The 22,027-nt window shown below is 42.5% G+C and overlaps 1 protein-coding gene across 8 annotated transcripts in view; it reads right to left on the reverse strand.

Annotated features, from left to right (window-relative positions):
* Window positions 1-539: 539 nt before the first annotated feature.
* Window positions 540-22,027, reverse strand: part of RARA (retinoic acid receptor alpha) — a 246,853-nt gene continuing 225,365 nt past the window's right edge. For all 8 annotated transcript variants that reach the window (XM_073607988.1, XM_073607989.1, XM_073607994.1 and 5 more), the window contains 4 exons: window positions 18,051-18,227; window positions 13,829-14,033; window positions 9,581-9,739; window positions 540-4,783 (listed from right to left, as the gene is read on the reverse strand). In XM_073607988.1, the coding sequence (XP_073464089.1) occupies window positions 4,575-4,783; window positions 9,581-9,739; window positions 13,829-14,033; window positions 18,051-18,227 (750 nt within the window). In that variant the 3' untranslated portion in view covers window positions 540-4,574. The remainder of the gene's footprint in view (window positions 4,784-9,580; window positions 9,740-13,828; window positions 14,034-18,050; window positions 18,228-22,027) is intronic.

The following is a 22,027-nucleotide window of genomic DNA, read 5'->3' on the forward strand; positions in this document are numbered from 1 at the left end:
TCCTTACATTGGTGGTCAGTGGGAAGAATGCTCCTTACATTGGTGGTCAGTGGGAAGAATGCCCTTTACATTGGTGGACAGTGGGAAGAATGCTCCTTACATTGGTGGTCAGTGGGAAGAATGCCCTTTACATTGGTGGTCAGTGGGAAGAATGCTCCTTACATTGGTGGTCAGTGAGAAGAATGCTCCTTACATTGGTGGTCAGTGGAAAGAATGCTCCCTTTACAGTAGTGGTCAGAGTGTGACCCTTACAGACACCAAAAAAGATTGGTGCCATGCAGCTGGGACGATCAATGGGAGGTCAATCAGTCACAGCTCCAGGAACTCCCAGCAACCTCTGGAGCAACCCTGGTTGATGATGGCTGTTCTAACCTTTTCCCAGCCAAGTCCAAAAACATTAATTTGCTTGGAGTCTGCTTTAATGTAAGAAAAAGGATGGGGCTGCTGCGTTGATGGAAGAAAGTAATGCTGGCCATAGATTTTCAGACAAGAATATTTTCTTTGTACATATGGACCAATGGACGAATCTCATTTGAAAATTTCACTTGCTGTTAACATTCAATTTTAATATGACTAATTCCCAAACTAAAAACACATACAGTCTGAAAAAACCATTTGTTCAAAAGACCTTTTTTCCATCCAGCTCTTTCAAATTTTTTTCGTCATTCTGGTTGAAAATAACCATCAGTTTGACCCCACTAACGATTAGAAAACTGAATGAACATTCTAAAAACAACAACCTATACGGCCAGCATTGGAATCCGATTGGTTGCTGTGAAAAAAATAAGAAACCAGAGTCAAACAAACAAGTTTGTTTTAATATAAAGATAAACGTTTGTGCAGAAGTTAGACAGAAAACTCGAGGAAAAAAAATCTTCAAAGTAAAACAAAAAAAAAAAAATCTTTTCCGTTCACATAAAAAAAAAAACTTTCACATCTCATTTTTTTTAATAAGTTTTTCTTTTTTTTTTTTTTTTTTTTCTTAATTTCATTACCTTAGGGAAAACACCCCACCCCCTCTCAAAATGAAAACTTTTTTTTTTTTTTTAGTTCTTTTTCTGCTGGTGTGTATAACGTGTACAAACAGCAAGTTTCAGTGGGGAGGGGGGTACAAGGTGGGAAGGGATGAAGGAGATTGCAGCTGTTTAGTGGTTAAAAGAAATAGGTTGCGACCAGTGATACGGTGCAGCTGGTATATCATGACAATGTAGCTGAGAGCCCAATACGTCGGCAAATGCACCAATTCTGTTGGGCTAGCCAGGTCATTGCAGTTCAGTTGTCCTAAGTGGTCAGCAGTGCAGGACTGACCCAACTACACTTTCCACTTCCATAAGGCACTCCATCATAAAGCACTCTGCAATTAATGCAACTGCCAGGATTCCCGGAAAAGGATGGCTCTCCCAACATAGCCACACCCACATCCGTAACCCCACCCAATTTGAGTTAAAGGCCCACCTGCTTAAACGGTATAACTTGGAGCTTTTGGCAACTAAGCGTGAAGCAACCCTGTAGATCTGAAACAAGAGATATTTTAATAAAGCCAAGTATCACAAATATGTATGTAAAAGTACACCTGTACAGATAACAAAACTGATATTTGACTATACTGCCCTATTTACCAACCTAAGTTTTTTGCCATTGGTGACTAAAATCCAGAATCTTTTACATATACATCTGTGAATGATAATAAAGAAAACTGGTCATAAATAAAGATTGCCGACAGCTCCATTTGAACATACTAGCTGAATGTCCGTCATTCTGATCCTCTATAAAACTTAGATACTGACCCGAAACAAATATGTAGATAAGGACTTTTTACATCTACAGTTTTATTTTGGGACTTGGCAAGTGTTGAAGCCACTGGGTCAGCAAAAGCAGCCAAGTAACTAGCATTTTCAGGACCATGTCAGCCCCCATACTTCTCTCCTTACAGAATTACTTTAAAGTGTATGTAAAGCCCAAATTTTTTTTTTTTAGGTTTAGATAGTGTGGAAGGTAATAGAGTTCCATACACAGGTCAAATTTTGGGTGATTAATCAAAATTTGAGCTGTAGGTGAGCCTATCTTCCCATCTGGCTTGACAAAAATCAATTATTCATTCGATATTTGTCAAGGGCATCAGCTTGTAGAATACCATAACCAGCAGGAGGGATTTGTCCATCTGCGCTGTTTAACGTTGATGGAGGAATCTGTTACATTTCCTGAACGACAGGCTGAACAACTGTTTGTATGGCCAGCTTTAGAATCCTTGGCTGTTTTTTGTTGCCATCTCTGGGGCAATTCACACTCGCGGTTGATCCTGGTAACCATGGACCACTGGCCCTGGTGACAGAAAGTGATAGGAAATGTAAAATGTTTACAATGTCACAACAGTAGGGAACTCTTTCACGGGGAAAACTTGTTTTGGTAACAAATGTCTAAAAAGTAGATTTTCTCTCCCTTTGGAGAGATCTCCCCTTACTTCCAGTTGTGTTTTAGGGACAAGAAGTGAAGAGCAATCTCCCTGACAGGACAGCCAAGAAAAAAATAATAATGAAAATAGATGGGTCTTTAACCATTCCATACTCTGAAAAACTAGAAACAAAAAAAAAAAAAAAAAAAGTTTGGGCTTTACAAACTCCTTAAAGAGTAATTTAATCCAAAGCCTCTGCTTGAGATCTGGATAGCGGAATCCGCTATCAGCTTCTTATGTCGCCAAGCAATGCTCAGCTTTCCCAGCTCATCCACATGGCTTGGCTGTTTTTAGGGTTCTTCCAATAGTTGCTTGATTTTGTCTTTATCTGACATGATGGAAAATGAAAAAAAAGACCTAGCTTGGATTAGCAATAAATGTGGGGGCAGTGCCAAGAGGTCCTGTAGTGCAGTGGTCATCAACCCTGTCCTCAGGGCCCACTAACAGACCAGGTTTGCAAGATAATTGAAATACATCACAGGTGATATCATTTGCTGCTCTCAGTGATGGCACTATTCTAGTCTGCATCTCCCCAAGGTAATACATAAAACCTGGCCTGTTAGTGGGCCCTGAGGACAGGGTTGATGACCACTGCTGTAGTGATTTATCACTTTCATAAAGGACAAAATATATGAAGACTCCAAAAGGGATGGTTACAACCTAATGGAAGTGGCAGGTGGATAGGGTTGGGACCCGCCAGAGCTCCAAGAAATAAAAAGGTGATTTAGGTGGACCCAAAGCCTCATTAAAAAAAAAAATTACCCCTTTCCTCCTGATATCCTAAAACTGCTACTTAAGCTCGTGCAATTCTTACCTTCCAGCGACACACCACTGTGTATGTTGGTAGCTGGAGGTACATGGAGCTACTAATAGCCCAATCTTAAGCTGGCCATACACAGTTCCTTATAAACCGGATGCAATTTGAGTAATATGTGGTTCTCCCATCTGACATATTTCAATCTAAAAAAATGAAGGAGTCGGGCAGAATATTGTTGGTCAAACAGAGGCTGCAGTCAATTATATATAGCCACTGGTTAGATATTTTGACAGCTGTGGGTGCTGGTTGTCAGAATACAACAGCCAGCAGGGAAGATTCACCCATCCACGTAGTTTAGCATGGATGGGGGGAAATCAACAAATTTTTTACAGTGTATGGCCAGCTTAAAACAGGTTTTACTAGTAGTTTAGGTTTTTGGACAGTGGCAAGTATAAACCGCTTTAGATAAAGCGAATTCCAGCGACTCAACTAAAAACTAAATTTACTTTGGGAAAACTTAATCTTTACATAACTGGATTCTAGTTTCCTGGCTTATTAAAAAAAACTGTTTAAAAACGCATTGTTTTACAAATGCTGTATGCTTCTCTTCCAGCTACCAGTCTAAGCAAGCAGCAACATTTCCTACCTTTACACAATAATACTTTAAAATATTTTAAAAAGGTTGGTTAAAACTGGGAGAAACCCCTACAAAAATATATATTCATTTGCATGGATTGATGTCAGAGCCTACATTTTGTAATTTCCCTTCCAGTTACATTACCCCAAGTTCCTATTCCTAGGTATGCGATAAAAAAACACTGCTTAAACAGCTGTATTAAGAACAGAGTGCTTTTTGGGGTGCAAGCAATGGCAGTGCATGGAGTACGTGACCCAGTACAATCCCCCCCTCCCATGTGAAGTGGTTTGATTGACAATGGTCACAGCTCTCTGGTTGGAGCGCAGTCCTTTGGCGCCTCCACCCTCCCTCCACAATCACACCGCACAGTGCAAGAGTTTGCTCAGTCTTAGGCTTTGCCTTGAGTCTGTTCTCAGTCCAGTGGGTGCAAGAAGTCCAGAGGCACAGGTTGAATTGTAAGGAGATAAGGGGAGAGGCAGATATTTGTCCAAGTGATATGCAGTTATCTCCGCTCCGGCTTATCCCAACTCTTGCAGAGACGAGTCCAAACCGAGTTACAGCACAGTGATGCTTCGCTGTTGAGGTCGAGTGCAGAATAAAAAGGTAAAGCCAAGGGAGTACAGCATCATCCATTAAGAGGCCAGAGGACCTAGGTGGGAAGTGAGGGAGGGATGAAGTGAGTGCGCTGGTGAGTCTCCATCGCCTTATTCCCACAGCCTGCTGGAAGGTCAGGGCGAGTGTGTAGAGGGACTGCTGTGGGTGGAACTGGGGGACAAACTTGGACTGCAGCTTCCTGGGGGGACAGGGGTAGGAGGCAGCAGTTTAGGAGATCCAGCTGCCAAGTTGTCCAGGCCCTCAGAATTCTCTAGCATCTCCTGGATGAGAGGAGGCATGGATCCTGGGATCTCCATCTTCAGGGTGATCACACGTTCAGCACCTGTACAGTGAACAGAAGAAGTCTCGGGTCAGTCAATAACTTCACATCTACCACCAGAAATCGACTGAGACTGTATAAAGCTGGTCACATACATTACCATTCTACTTCTACACAATCTGAATACAACTGAAAGACCTCTACCCCCAATGTCCCCATACAGCATGAAAGTTTTACCAGATATTTTAAGCAATCACTTGAAAATTAATACATTTCATACCCTCTTCATACGACTGTTCAATGGCTTGACAAGTCTAAACATAAATGTGCAAAAATATCTCTGTCTGCGGTGGACTGTAAGATAATATCACGTTAAAATGTAAGAGTTTGACATTTCCTGATACATCCAATCCTTTCTGGAATTAGGGCCTGATTGGATTGTATAAAAATAAACCCACACATGCTGCAGTAAGCATAAAATGCAGTTGGATTAAAGGATCAGTCAACCTAAAGTTGATATTTTAGATATCGGAGGCTGTGTTCGCTCCTGTCTTCTTCTTCTGTCTTCTAAGTATTATATGTTCCAACATCTGATGGCCATAATTGCCAACTTTGCTCCTCTGCAGTTTTAGGTGCATCTGCCCACCTTTACCTGTTGCATTCTTTAGAGTATAAAAATTTAAATTCCAGCAGGACAAATGTGACCTCAAAATTCGAATATCTCACCGACAAAGAAATCTCCAAAAGGAAGAAAATGTCAGGCCGTTTATCGGTAACTTGAATTTCAGGCCAACCACCGACATCACTGGCTCTAAAAAGTTCAACTGAAAAATGGAAGGAGCCAAGTGGAGAAAGAACGGCTGAACAGTGACTGCAGCCAATCAGCCATAGTCACTGTTTGGGTATTCCGCTGGTGATGGCTGTCAAAATAGAATAGCTGGCAGTAAGGGATTTGTCCATCCATGCTATTAAGTGTGGATAGGGGAAACTATTGAGAAACCTTTACGCGTATGGCCAGCTTGACACACAAGTTATCCGCATGCCAGTTTTTTTGTTAAGCGAGTCACTTTTTAGTCTGGTCAAATTCACTTTTAGTCCTCATGTATGCTGCTGGTAAACGGACGTTTAGGCCCAGTTCACACTTGTGCAATGCCAGACATCGCATGTAACTCGCAGCGCACTGTCGTTCACATTACATGCAATGTCTGTGCGGTGCAATATCAATATGGCTGATATCGCACCGCATTCGGTGCAAACACGCACAGGACCCTTTTTTCTGTTTGGACCAGAATCGATCGCATTTGTGTTCACACATACGATCCGATTCATGTCCGAACTGCCAGTTTGCAGTGCGATATGCAAGCTGAACTGGGGGTGTCGTTAACAATGTATTGACACTCCCCAGCAATTCGCATATGGCAGTGTGAACCGACATGCGAGTTGGTGCGATGCGGGAACCCGCAGTGGATTTGCAGTGTTCTCGCATCGTACCAGTGTGAACCGGGCCTTAGGAGCAGTTGAGCATTTTTTTCAACTGGTCCTGAACTCTCCTCTATGTGATCTTATCAGTACATGTACACAGGTTCGTTAATAGTCGTTACTATAGTAGTTTCCAGGCTGTTGAGTTTAGAGACTTTTTGGAACCCAAAAAAAAAAAAAAAACGCGTTCAGAAGCTGTGTTTAGAGGCATTTCAAGCAGCTAAACGCGGATACCCGTGTTTAGGCGCGTTTGGTCTAGAAGCGTTTTTAAAAAGGGAAACATTTTATTAATTACTTTTGAGCCTGAAAAATGCTAAAAAAACACCAAAAACTCAATTATCACTGTATGCAAGCTTGATATACCATGTGATATTCCCCTCATCAGCCAATTATACTGTACAATACACGACTTGCATTACTTGACGCTGAAGTTGAGTCACCAACAGATGTTCCTCTGGTGGCACGCTTTTCCTCATGTTGGTGCGAACTAGACGGGGTCTAACCTTTTCCAAGAGAACGTCAAAGGTGGTAATTGACATGCATGTAAAATTAAAAAAAAAATCTCAGGGTAATTACGCAGCTGAACATAGATATTAGAAAGTATCCTGTGGACATGCGTTGAGCCATCAATAGATGTGTCCAGTAGCGATAAACTCTCACGCAATTTTCTACGTCTTTGGAGCCTCAGCAAAAGCAACATCAGGAGCATTTCCTCACACATGCTCATCATGGGATCCATATTAACAAACCAACCAAAAAATAACAGCTAGCTACAAGCACACTGCTTTCTCAGCTGCTATTCACACTGTTCTCTCACAGAATGGCTAAAGTAGTTAATAAATACCTGTTTTTAGTGCTTTCTAATCATTTGGGAGGGTCTCCTGAGGTTATCTTTAGTAAACGCTTCTGAACGCAAATGCTGCTAAATGCGGCTTGTAAATGCTGCTAAACACACGTTTTTAAACGTGGATTACTAGCTGTGATGTTCCAGCGTTCAGGAGAGGTTGGAAAATGTCCTGTGTACATGAAGCCTAAGAGATGGTAAAACGCTGCTTAGCTCTTTAGGGCTGGAGATCGAGCTGGACTGACTCAATCAGTCATTGGTTAATGGGCAGGTGATGACAGGAGCGGGTTGGAAGAATTCCCTTTCAATGATTTCTACCCAACCTAAAAAGAAGGTGGCGGTGAGCCCCTTTGTGCAGGCTTGGGCTGCTACCTCTGGATACGGTCTTAAGGTCATTTCAGCATGTACTTGTAAAAGTAGGTAGAAAGGGGCGCCTGATAATCAGTGATCGCAAGTTGGAAGGCGAGTTTGTAATCGTTTATTGTGCGTAGCAACAAGTAATCAAGCCAGTGTTTTGGGGGAACAAAGACCTCCTCAGGTCTATTGCTGCCTACTAATATTAAAATGGAAGGATCCCAAATAGGTGTGTCTAACACCAAGATCAGAAAGATGAATGTCGGAGGTGCTTACAGAGGGCAGCATTGACTTGCCCATTTAATATTAGTAGGCAGCAACAGCCCTGAGGAAGGGGAATCTTTCTTCCCCCGAAACGCACTGGCTTGATTACTTGTTGCTACCATCGAACAATTACAAACTCGCCTTCCAACTTGCATTCACTGGATATAGGGCATTCCTTTCTACCTACTTTTGAAAAGGCTACTTAAAGTTTTCATGAGGGTCATAGAAGAACTGGTAAAAACTGAAGAAACTTTTTGTACAAAGTATACGCCACACATTTTAAATCAACTTGAATACTGGTAAAGACAATTAAAATAGAACTAAAAATAATTACTTTTTTTTTTTTAGTCAAACTTGAATAGGATTCTCATGGGAATTATTTTAGGATATGGACCACTGAAAAACACAACTGAAATATTTCCACAGCCAGGGGGAAAACAAATCTGTATTAAATATTTAGCATGTACCACAAATATTTGCGGTCCTATTTTTGGGACTTTAAAGCGTGTGGAAAAAAAAAAAAAACTCCCTACATACTTTGCTGATAGTTCCTTGTTTGCCCAAAACTCCTCTCTCTCTAAAGTGCAATGCTGAAGCATATTGTGCTAGATGCTGCCTATAGATGAGACATATCAGTGGCCATACTTGGTTAGTTTTTTTTTTCCACTCGGTCAGTAGCAGGCTGAATGTAAAAAAAAAAAAAAGCTACACAAACTGTGATTCCAGTACGCCCATGTGCATGAGCCGTATTGGAGCCCTAGATAGAAAAAAATCTTCCTCTCTTTATCTGAAATGAAAAGGTTTGATAGAGCGCACATTTTTAAAGTAGACCTTCACTCACCCCATAGCCTCCTTCAAATTATCCCTGTTACCCATTTACAAATATTTTTATGGGTAGTAAGTAACTTTTTCAGCAGATACCTGCTCCCACTTCCTTATCTCTCACCTAGGCAAATAGGACTTGTGCTACGGCTGCCCCTGCCCAAAGCCTCCCTCATTCAATTATGGAGTAATACTATGCAATACCAACATCTCTAAAATAGATTTGGTTTAATTAAAATCAGGGTCTCTCTGAACAGTTGGCCAACCAGGGCCGCTATTAGAAATCACGGGGCTCCATACAGCCTACCTGACAGGCCCCCCCCCCCCCCCCCCTGCCAGACGAAAGTGACTGAGGACAAAGATTTATCAGTTCATTTCTCTACAGCCTCAGCTGCACAGCTGAATGAACAGGAAGCACTCTGAGGCTTCCTGCTCATTCACAAACTGAAGCACAGTAAACACAAGGGCGACTGGTACCGATCACTAACTGTGTTCATTCAGGAAAGGAAGGGGATAGTAAATGACACATTCAATTGCCTCTTTCCCCACTCTCCATCCTGAAACATCTCCCTGTGTGAGGAGGGGCCGGCAACTCTGCCAGAGAAAAGGGCACATGGGGTGTGGGGGGGGCTGGACAGCAGATTGGAGGGGCGCATTTACTAGAACCAACGCCCCTGCAGTGCAGCGGGGGGGGGGGGGGGGGGGGAGAAGCCGGCAGTGCTGCAGGAGGATGCAGAAGAGGATCAGTGTCTGTAAGACATTACAGCTGGCCATCCTACTCAGCAGGTGCCTGGGCCCCCCTTTTGAACGAATGGGGCCAAGGCCCAGTACAGGAGGACTGGCTGTACTGTCTTATCAGCGGCACTGCGGCCAACTGATGGCCCAGCCTCACATCAAAACCCCACTAGGCTGCAGCTAAGAGTAGGAAAAATCCAGGATTTATCAGGATACTGACACCCAGAAGGAGCCGCATTTCAGGCGTGTTAGTATTACATTCTAATGAGGGACATCGGAAGAAGGAATTAAACTGAAAAGTAGGGTTTGGGTCCACTTTAACACTTTTGTACAAAAAGACCTAAACAGTCACAAATGCTTACCCTTGGCACTGATGCTTCGCAAGTCTGTGATCTTCATCAGCATTTTGGGGAACATGTGTGGTTTTTTGGGTCGTCTCCTCCGGACATAGATCTTAAGCGCTTCCAGTAGAGGCTCCTGTAATTTGTCCACCTTGTCCGGCTGCTCCAGGTCTTGCCGATCTGTTAAGAGATACTCTGTACTGTTATAATACGCCCTTACAAATCAGCCATACTCGGTCTCACTGTAGCTAATAATGAATGTATACGGCAGGCACAGATTTCTAGTGCCATACACTTTAAAAAGGCGCACCCAAACCGCTGAATGAAATCATGCCGGACTCTTTAACAAATCGCTCTGAAATCGGCCCCGCACATATGTGAACCCGGTCTTACAGTCTGCGGACTTGAAGGAATCGGTTGTAGTATTGGAGAATTTGCACCGGTTGTAATATTGGAGAATTTGCATCGGTTGTAATATTGGAGAATTTGCACAAGTACTCATGCAAATGCTTAGTATCGACACTGATATCTGTATCAGCGCAACACTAGTACATTTCATAAAAGCGGACAATAAAAATTAGTGGAAAAAAAAAAACTTACTATTGCATTCCAATCAAGTGCGTTTTTCTTCAAGAGCTTCCAGAACTGCCACTAAACCTGCCAGTGAATGGCCAACATTAGGAAACAGTGGATCTGTTTTTGCATGTTCAAAGAAACAATGCCTGCAGCTTCTGATTGGATATAAACACTGCACCTGTGCTTCTCATTGCTTCCCAACTTGGAGCAAGTATAGAGTCTGGTAGTGAGAAGTGCATCATTAACGCCAAGTATTGAAGCACAAGGCTTAGCTAGACAACTGCCATTTTCAGATGGACAGGTGAGCATCAGCAACCTCCATTTTTTGTGTCATGACAGGTTGTCTTTACAATCCAAAAAGGAAGTATTGCTTCAAAAAATTGCTCTGCCAGCTACATAGAGATCTCAGGTTTTGAGTCAGTCAGGGACGGACAAAACAAAACAAAAAAAAAAGTTGAAAGCTTTAATCTGGGCCAAACATATTCTTATTTGAATCTAGTTGAGCTTTGTGTGTTTCTTTAGGGTTGGTGCAGTAATCCAGCATGAAACTTGTGCCTTTGTGCAGGAACTTCCTGTAATACAGACCAGTCAATGCTGCTTTCTCTGCTTGTGCAGGGTGACGGGTCTCATCGGGTGGACCTACTGGGTCCAAACCACAGCTCTGCTCCTCACACTATGTGCAGCACAAGTGATGTTCATGCCACTGCTAATTCTACAATATCTGGGGATTACAGGTGCCCGCAAAGTGGATTTATATCCTTTGCGGCTATTGAGGAACACGTTCCCATGACATTTTTTTGTGCCCAGGATTCAGCTTTAACCAGAGTATTATTTTTGGGGGGCAGAACAACCTTTTTTGCAAAGACATGTCATAAGATAGAATTCTAAAACCCAATCACGGTGAAACATTTCTAATACATTCATCAATTTGTCAGAATGACAAATTTGACAACTTTTAAGGCAGCAGTCTTGTTAATAGAGTCATTGTTCTCCAGACAGGCAGTAATAACTCGGCAGCTGCCGACTGCATGGAACATAAAGGGACATTATGCAATTAAAGGACATAGGAAACAATGCTTGCCTTGTAAATCTACATTAATTGTCTAAAATTAATTACAGGAAGGACTGTGGAAATGTTTTTACTTTTGCCCTTTGCACTTAATATAACGATGATTATCGGGAGCAACATCTTTGGGATATAAATATCAAATGCTCCGGACCACACTGATACATTTTAAGTGGAGTCTGCCTACACTTGTCTATTTTCTTAAAGTACAAGCAGAAATCCTTTTACATAAATAGTAAGCACACAAAAACCAAAAGATAAAGGTTTTAAAAAAATAATTTTTAGAGGCCACCTTGTTTATGTCCGAAACCCCTTTGTGATATATACCCTAGGTCGCTTGTCGGGGAGGCCTTCCTCCCCATTCTGTTGGCTTTTATGTTCTGATGGACTTGATGAGATATTACCCAGTATTATTGATATACTGTTCATTACTTCACTGAGTACCTTATTTTTCTATATGTACGCCAAGAAGATTGGGTTTTCCTTACCTTACCCCGATTTCTTATTGTATATTTAAAAAAAACTTAAAGAATTAAAAAAAAAAAAAAAAAAAAAAAAACACATTTTAAAAACTTACATGCACATAGATGTTTGTGACTATTAAAAGTTAATGTAAGCCCCAATTCACACTGATGCAGTGTGGAATTCGCAGCGAGTACTGTTTGGATTCCACACCGCATGCAAATCGTACCCCATTTATGCAAATTGATGCGGGTGTGTATTGGTAAATTAACGACACCCCGAAATCGGTTTGCAAAACACACGGTGATTTGCAGAATCGGATCGCATGGGTGTGACCACCCATATGATCCGATTCGTGTACGGTCAAAAAAAAGGGTCCTGCAGGTTTTTGGTGCGAGTTGAACCATACAGAATAATGGCTCAAATTGCACTGTTGAAGATTCGCATGTGATTTGAACAGGAGTGGGGGCTTAATCTGTTCTCTATACTGAATGCAGTTTCACTGTAGCCTCCCTGGCGGTTTTCCCGAGTGTGGCTCGGGGTTAAAATTCAGGACCATTAGCGGTAACCCCGAGCCACACTCGGGATTGCATCGCAGGATCCTGGTGCCTCCTTACTTACCTTGTCCCCGGGATCCTGCAATGTCCACCGCAGTGTCCGCGGGCTGTGTCCTGTTCCGAAGCCTCTCTGTGCCAGGCTCCGTTTCCTGCAAGCGGCGCGACGCACGGGGGCGGAGCCTGGCGGAAAATTCAAAAAAATGTAAAAAGCATAACACATACAGTACTGTAATCTTACAGATTACAGTACTGTATGAAATCATTTCACATCCCATTTGTCCCCAGTGCTCTGGCCCATGCCCTGCATGCAGTTTTATATTGCATATACTGTTCTTTCTGCCTGGAAACTGGAGATTGTCCATAGCAACCAAAAAGTGTCCCTTTACGTCAAAAATGGCTTTAGACCAGCTAGAAAACAGCAATAGTAAATTAGAACACTTGCAGAATTGAGCGATAGTGAATCGTGTGGAAATTTATTTTATTACTATTTATTTTTATTTTTTTTAATTATTTTTTTTTTTTTATTATATTATAATTTATGTTTTTGTGTTTCAAACTTTATCATACCCGGGATATCTACTAGACTCTTGTTTGGACAGATTTAAGTGTGTTATTGTTAAGAATTACAGGCCTACAATATAAAACGCCAAATTTCCATGCAAAATAATTGTACCGCTTTCAGCACCTAAAATCCAAAATAATCATACCGCCAGGGAGGTTAAAGGTTTATTTACCTTTACAGAAATAAAAAATATAAAGGTGAACTAACATAATACACCATGGATCTAATTTACAAGCATTAGGGATAAATTCTCCGAAATCCTACTTTAAAACTGCACTTGCAATTTTTATTTTTTTTAACGTAGCATACAAATGACAGAGGTTCTAACCCTTGCAAGTTTTACCAATAAAAAAAATCACTTTTATTGCCGTCTATGTCCATGTTGGAGAAATTTCCAACCTATTCACAAAATAGGAAACTTTCTACATTTAAAGCGGGGTTCCACCCAAAAATGGAACTTCTGCTTTTCCGGTTCCCCCCTCCCCCCTCTGGTGTCACATTTGGCACCTTTCAAGGGGGGGGGGGGGAGCAGAAACCTGTCTAATACAGGTATTTACTCCCACTTCCGGCGATAGATTGCTGCAGATTCTGCGGCGATCTACGCCATGTCCGGCCCCTCCTCCATCCCTCCAGCTGTCTTCTAGGAGACACACAGGTCCCAGAAGACAGCAGGGACCAGTGAGGACATGCAGCGTGACTCGTGCATGCGCAGTAGGGAGCCAGGCTGTGAAGCCACCAAGCTTCACTTCCTGATTCCCTTACTGAAGATGCTGGCGAGGACATTGCGGGCACCCTGGACAGGTAAGTGTTTGTATTTGTAGCTGCTGACATAATTTTTTTTTTTTTCGGCGGAACTCCGCTTTAAGGTACAGACAGGAAGGAAGAAAGGAAGGAAGAAAGGAAGGAAGAAAGGAAGGAACAATGCTACCACTGTACTTGCATCAAAAATATCACGCTAAACAATGAGGTTGCACCCTATTTACTGACCACCTTTGTGACAAAAAAGAAACTCCACCACAAAGCATTAGAAGACGCCACGGCCTTACCTCCAGAGATGAGGCAAATAGCGCTGAGGAGACCAGTCTCTGCGTCGTCCATTTCTAGCGGTAGTAGCTGATTGGCGAAGGCAAAGACTAGATCCGTGAGGGGCCCAAACCCAGCGTTGTGCATCTGCGTCCTATTAAGTGTGAGACCATCTGAGAAAGTCATGGTGTCTTGGTCGGGGGTATAACGTATGCAAATTCGTAGGATCTGTGGCAAAACAAGAAAACAGGCATGTAGAAGAAAGAAGACAAATAAGGAATTTCTCAAGAAAAGTGCAGAAAAAGAACTTATAGCTTTACATGTGCAAATCGACTGAACTATGCTGCAAAAATACAAGGCATGGCCACTAAATAGAAAGTCCTATGTACATATACAACTGTTGGTCAGATTTTAGTCAGTTTCGTCAGATTTTAAAATAAGTATGCACTGTTGTGTCTCACCAGCAAGCCTTGGTGTTCAGAAAACATCTCAATGTAAGCTTTACCTTAGGAGCAGTAACTACTGATGGAAAATAATCCAATCTGGCCAAATTCCTACACTACTTATTCCCAACCAATCTGTCTCCTTGTGTTCTCTGCAGTGGTCATGCAACCACAGATATAACGATCAGCGGTCAATCCTGGTGGACCTCACCCTTCACAGTGATAGAGCAACCACAGCCACCAACACACAGGTAACATGGGATCAGGGCTACAAACCACTGCTGTTTTCTAAAGCTGGCCATACATATTAGATTTTCTTCAATCGGTTAACAGGTGAACAGATTTATCCATCCATGCTCAACGGCGAATCTGCCTCTTGACAAGAAACCTAAGCAGAGGGCTATATAAAAAAGGACTGGAAGGGGTATAGGCTGTTAGGGCCTACTGCTACCTCAGCAAGAGGGATCATGTCAGTCCCCTAAATAACCCTAACCCTAAATAATGAGAAGAAAGGGATATAAAAGTTTGATGAGGAAAAGGTAAGAATCGGTCTACTGCAACGTAAAATATGTTTAATGGAAAACCAATGAATAGAATTTACACAGTAATGGTGTTTTTACTACAGCTATAATATAAATGATAATCCTTGTTCAAGCTTCACACAGCTTCACCTCTTGTACATATACTGCACTTATATACAGAATGAGATGTAGAAGGAAGACACTTGACTCATTCTGCAGCTGCCTCAATGTCAACACCATTGAGTATGCTTATCATGCCCTTAAGGGACTGAGGAGCAAAAGGTAGGAACACCACTATGGCAGGCAAACTTATCCACTCTGTCCAGAGATGACCATTTGTTTCTTCATTACAAGGTGGGCAACCTTCCTCCAGCAGCTGATATGAAGCCAGCCATGAGCCAGCAGAATTTTATTTGAAATGTTCGTTTTCGGGACCTTTGTTTGACTTTCAAATGTTTGATGGAGTCAAACCGATGTTCATTTTAGTCATAGTGACAAACTTCAAAGGAGCAGGATGGAAAAGGATGGAAAAGTTTTTACAAACTTTTGCGAATGTGGTTTTCATGTAAAATTCCACAGGACTACAATACAATACATTAGGGCCCTTACACATGGGGCGGGCTCCATTGCAGTCCACCTGCTCTGCTGATCCCCGTTGAGCAGGCGGATGGCTCGGCCATGTTGGGTTCACTTATGCAGAGCAGACACAGACAAAGAACATTCTTCTCTATGGGCTATTGGATGGAAACGGACTGCCTTTCCGTTTACACGATTGCCAATCCGATCCGCCAGATGGATGGGGAATAGATCCCCATCAGTTGGGTATTAGCAGACAGGATCCGATCAGATGTCGGCGGGTGTCAATGGACACATATCTGTTGACACCCGCTACTCCATAGAGGAGAATGAAGGGTCTGATTGGGTCAGCCTGAGAGACTGACAAGCGGACCCAATCAGTCCATCCATGTTAAAGGGACCTAAAGGTAGCCTACAGTCAAATTTAATCTGGGTCCACCCAGAACAGACATTTTAATAGTAGAGCAAAGATCTACCCTAGCCTTTCTCAACCAGGGTTCCATGGAAACCTAGGGTCTTCCAGAGGTTTCTTTGAGTAATGAACAACTTTTGCTTCTTAGATGAGTAACCACTGACACCAATGATCTTTTTAGCTCTCTGTAAGGGGAATTCTTTCCAAATGACCACTAATGTAAGGAGTGTTCTTCCTAGAAGCAATCTCAATAATGTACTGTAAAACTATACTTCTTGTGAACTCTGGTCAGTGACAAAGTTTCTGATAACCAGCACAGTGACAGTGCTCCATGAGGTCAAGTGACCAGGGGCAGGGAATGCAAAATACATACAGTATATAACATACACAATAACTATCAGCCAAGCCCAGTCTAGATGCATGTCTAACCCCAAGAACAGCCATCGAATATATTACAGCTTCTTAGATGAGGTGGCTACAGTCATTTTTAGTTTTCATTTTTCAGCCCAATAACATTTTAAGCAAGTACAGAAAATGCCTGTTCTTGCCATAAATGAAGTGTCCTAAAGATAAAGCGGTTTCTTATGCCGTGTACACACGGGCGGATTTTTCGACTGGACTGGTCCCACGGAACGAATCCGTCGGACAATCTGACCATGTGTGGGCTTCATCGGACCTTCAGCTGACTTTTTCTGTCGAAAATCAGATGGACTTTAGACTTGGAACATGTTTCAAATCTCTCCGGCGGACAAAAAAAGACGCAAGGGCAGCTATTGGCTACGAACTTCCTTATTCTAGTCCCTTTATATGTCATTACGTTCATACCAACGGACTTTAGTCCGTTCGTGTGTGGGCAAGTCCGGTCATCTGAAAGTCCGCCGTAACTCTGTCGAAAGTATGTCAGACGTTTGATGCCGAAAAGTCCGCCCGTGTGTACACGGCTTTGTATTTCTTCTGTAAACTATAAACCCTCCTCACCCCCTATGTACATAGGAGATAAAAATAGGAAGATGTTTTTAGTCTAGCATGAGTGACAACTATGGCTTCCTCCACAGATAGTGGAGGAGTGAACATAGCCACCCAACGTCAGGTAGTATGTTATATACAAGATAACCAGGTGAAAATAAAAGACAAAAAAAAAAATTCTGAAAAAAAAAAAAATGCAGGAACCTTAAGGGCATGGCAAGCTGAAATATATTTACATGTTTGTTTTCGGGTTTATATACACTGCAACGTTTCTGAATGCCCAACCACCCTCTAAAATATTCCACTTTAATACATTTATAGTAAATTTAATATAGTCATTGTTAGAAAATATGAATGCTGGTTCTCCACATCAGGGCTTCAAAGGTAAGAACAGGTTTCGACAAAGGATGCCACATGAGCTACCAGTCAAACAGTAGTGCACATTCCTCACAGTACATGGAAAGGTAGCCACGTGCAAAGATTGATATACAACACAATTGTTAAGCAATCTTGCCGTGTAAACAAACGTCACATGAGCTCAAAAAGTTTGTGTGGTATGCAATTGCTGTCTGCTGATTCAGGAGGCCACGAGTTCTTTTCCCAAGCTTATTCAGAAACAGACAATTAAGCTGGTTCAGCATGGACCAGCTGAATTTTGATCCATCTATGGCTGCTACTGCTTAAAAAAAAAATCTAAAGATGGACTTTTGCCGAACAGAACTGTTGGAAAAGTTTTATTTGATCAGGACTGCAGCCAATCAGCTGCAGCACTGATCAGCATATTCGGATTGAGGAGAAGTCCCCGCTGTTGAATACAATAGCACAGTGGGGAGGATGCCTCCATCCACCTTGCTTGTGTGGATTGGGGAATCCATTCATTTTTTCAAATGGCCTGCTGGCTAATTGAAAAAAAAAAAAAAAAAAAAAAATCAATGGCCAGCCTCAGGCACCCTTTATATCAGTGGTCCTTTATATGGCCCTTGGGGCACTATTCATCCCACTGAAATTAGACACTATTCTGCCCCACTGACACCAACAATGGGACACTATTCCTCCCACTGACACCAACAGGGCACTATTCCGCCCCCAAATACCGAAAATGGGGCACTGTTTACTCCTGCTGATGCCAGGAAAATTTCTATTCCTGCTGGCCACAGTCCGGTCCCCCTAAAGTCTGAAGGACAGTAAACTGGCCCTTTGTTTAGAAAGTTAGGAGACCCCTGCCTTATATGATCAGTTTTAAAATCAGTATAGCCAGCTTTATATTCCGATAGTATAAATTGAAAAAGGTTATTCTAATATATGGGGTATGAGAATCTGCACTCACCAGGATGTCCAGACACGCGGCTTTAAGGAGGGTGATTTGATCAGCGATGGTGAGAGTGGTGAATCCCGGCAACTGTTTGGCAAATTCCACCGTTTTTATGATACATTTGGTGGAGAGTTCACTGAACTTGTCCCAGAGGTCGATGTCCAACGAGACTCGCTGCTCCGAACTAAAGTTCTAGGAAAACAAAAAGAAAAACATAATAATATCTGCCTTACATCACAGTTATGGCTGTGCCTGTTTAAATTGCACTATATCCTTATCTTCACAATGACAGGGTGGCACAGTGGTGTAGTGGGTAGCACTCTCGCCAACAGTAAGAAGGGTCACTGGTTCGAATCCCAACCACAGCACTACCTGCCTGGAGTTTGCATGTTCTCCCTGTGCCTGTGTGGGCTTCCGCCGGGTACTCCGGTTTCCTCCCACACTTCAAAGTTATGCTGGTAGGTTAATTGGCTTCTGTCTAAATTGGCTCTAGTATATGAATGTGAGTTAGGGACCTTAGATTGTAAGCTCCTTGAGGGTAGGGACCGATGTGAATGTACAATGTATATGTAAAGCACTGCGTAAATTGACAGCACTATATAAGTACCTTAAATAATAATAACAACCACTGTATTATCCACTAAACACTTCCTGATCCCTTGTGCTTCGAATGGGAGCTCAACTCTGAGCCCTGTTGTTGCTGCCTTACCACCATTTTTGTGTTCTCCAGCTTTTAGAATTCTGTGCCTCCCACTTTTCACAATGCTATTCTGTCTACAATAGGTGGCCTATGACCACTTGTGGTTCCTTGACTAGAAAATCTCCCAAAGAGAAACTAAACATCAGCAGCTAAGTGGTTAGCACTTCCACCTAGCAGCACTAGGGTTGCCGGTTCGAATCCCAACCCTGACGCTACCTGCCTGGAGTTTGCATGTTCTCCCTGTGCCTGCATGGGTTTCCTTTGAGTACTCAGGTTTCCTCCCACACTCCAGACATGCTGGTAGGTTAACTGTATCCTGTCTAAATTGGCTCTGGTGCATAAATGTGAGTTAGGGACCTTAGATTGTGAGCTCCTTGAGGGCAGGGACTGATGTGAATACATATTTCATTTTCATACATATGTAAAGCACTGAATAAATAAAATATGCAGCTTCTCCCACCTCCCTCTGGTCTATGACCACTTCCCTCTCTGTATCCTCCAACAGTGGAACAAAGTCAGCTTTTTTCTCCCCTCCAGTAACAATCTATTTTTGCTCTGCCTCTCTTCTCCCCCATTACTCTTGCTCTACTCTCCCCCACCCCACCACAATCATCTTTCTCTCCTAGATGGTTTCACCTTGAAAATCATAAAACCAGATCATAGTGTTTATATCTAGGGTTCGCCAAGTTTAGACCTAAGCAGTGTAATGTCTAGCTGCTGATCCTGATCAATACCTGATTGGTAATAAATTTAGTCAACAATAAAGTTTGCTTAAAATTAAAACTGCGTATAATCAGATGGGTTTAGACTGAATACAGAATATTATCCCCCACCCACATCTTGCTTTCAAGTTTTCTCCATGACTCATCAGTCAAAACCAGTGTGCCTTAAAGTAGAACTTCACAGTTTGGTTGGCCACACAGCCAACCTCCATCCATCCTGAGCAATGCCTATGACTAAGAAAGGCTTTCCTAGAAGGGCTGGCGGAGCCAAACTGTTCCAAAGGATAAATATCATAGCTGGAGCCCTAAAGATAGAAAAAAGCAAGCAAGCAATTTCACCTACCAAGGTCTGCTCAAGTGAAATAGGAGTTTTGGAAAGACTGAATTTTAAAGCAGACCAGTTGTTGGAATAAGATCTCTCACTCTTCTAAACACATGCTATTTCTGGAGTACAGAGTCGTGGGTCAGTACCCCTTGAAAAAACCTATAATGTCAGCAAAACATTGGGGGATGCCTCTCAGGTCCGACCATGTGCCCGAGAGTGGCATTTATAGCTAATGCACTGTTAAGCTGGCCAAACACTGATCGACATTTGGTTGGTTCAGCAGGGACCAGCCGAATTTTGATCAGTGTGTGGCTGCCGCTTGACAGAGGTAAATTGTATGGAAAGGCTTCCTCACAGTAAGAGCTGTGAAAATGTGGAATAAACTCCCTCAAGAGCTAGTACTGGCTAGCTCAATAGATTGATTTAAAAAAGGCCTGGCTGTATTCCTAAACGCACATAATATAACTGGATATTTTTTTCCCCACTGGAGCAAATTGGATCATGCTTTATTGTTTGTTTTTTGCCTTCCTCTGGATCAACTGTGGGTATAGGATTGTGTATATGGGGGTTTTCAATATTTTTTCTTGTTGGTTGAACAGAAAAGTGTCTTTTTTACAATCTCACTATGTAACTAAGATTAACTTCTGTCCAAGGAACATGTTGGAAAAATTGTCCTCAATCAGCGGCTGCAGTCGCGAATTAGTGTATTCTGATAGCTGAGGGAAGAAATGTGCTAGCCTTTTTTTTCCGTTCAGCCTGCAAGCCGAGTCAAAAAAAAAAAAAAAATAAACAAAAGACTCAAAGCTGTTGTAAAGGTTTTTTTTTTTTCTAAAATAACAAACATGTTATACTTTCCTTCTATGTGCAATGGTATTGCACAGAGCAGCACCCAACCCTCCTCTTCTGGGGACCCCGTCGGCACTCTTCGTTCCTCCTCTTCTGTGTCTCCCCCCAAAGCAAAGCCTGGCTATGGCGACAGGCGTACAGGCTCACACCTGTGCTGAGCTGTGTGCCTCTATAGACACACACAGTGTGGCTCAGCCCCGCCCCTACTCACAGGATTTTACTGACAGCAGCAGGAGCCATTGTGAGCAGAGAAGAGAGGAGAGAGCTGCTGCAAACAGGCACAGAGCTGGATCGGGATAGGACTATAAGGCTCCATGCACACTGGACGTTAAAATAATGTTATAAAAACGCCAGTAGCTTTGCAGTGAGTCTTTCGTTTAACATTTTTGCAATAGCGTTTCTTAAAGTTTTTTAGCATTTTTCCGCGTTAGCGGTTTTTAGCTTTTTTTTTCAATTGATCAAAAACACTGGTGAGCCACGTTTTTAAGCGTTTATCGGCATTTATCAGCGTTTGGCGGTTTTTGTGGTCAGAAAAATGACTCCTGAACACGATTTTATGGCGTTCAGAAAACAGCCCATAAAAACTCTACTGCTGATAAAAGTTCAAAAATGTCCATGTGTGCATGGACACATAGGATAACAGAGTGGAGTTTATGGGCTGTTAAAAAAATAAAAAAATAAAAATGCCCAAACTCCAAAAAAGTCCATTTATGAGCTCCAGTGTGCATGGAGCCTAAACAGGATGGGGTGGATGGGGGGGGGGGGAATACAAATCCTGATACATTTTTCACCTTATTGCAGGGAATGCATTAAGGTAAAAGATGTCTAGTATTAGATGAACTTTAATAGTGCATGGCCAGCTTTAGTTTGAATGCTCAGTGTTGACAACATAACATTGGCTTTATTGCACTTTCCAGTGCTTGTTGCACCTTTGTGACTTGACACCTAAGGCCAGCCATACACCGAGCAAATTTCTTTCCTGCAACCGGGAAAGAAATTTGCTCGATTCCCCCATCAACACAGAAAGTGTTGATGGGGGAATCCCTCCTGCTGGGCCATTGTCTTCTCCTGGTGGTGGAGGGTGGGGAAGCCATCCCCGCCAGGATAAGACAGTGATTATTGCTATAGCAGCCGCTAGTGATGATCGCAGATAAAACCTGGCATGCTGGTTGTACCCATGCTAATCGATCAATTGACTTGGTAAATTCAGCCTGCCCAGATTCGAGATTCAAAACCATGTATGGTCTACCTAAGTCTGGCATTCAATGCTCAGCTACTGCAGCTTGACTACGTGATCCAGCTCTTATACATCTGCTGCGGCTTGACTGCTTGATTCTGCATTTAGTTCTTGCAGCTTGACTGTTCCCTGTTATACTGCTGATACAGACCCACGGTTACC

This window comes from Aquarana catesbeiana, linkage group LG12 (genome assembly GCF_042186555.1).
Source record: "Aquarana catesbeiana isolate 2022-GZ linkage group LG12, ASM4218655v1, whole genome shotgun sequence".
NCBI lineage: Eukaryota > Metazoa > Chordata > Amphibia > Anura > Ranidae > Aquarana > Aquarana catesbeiana.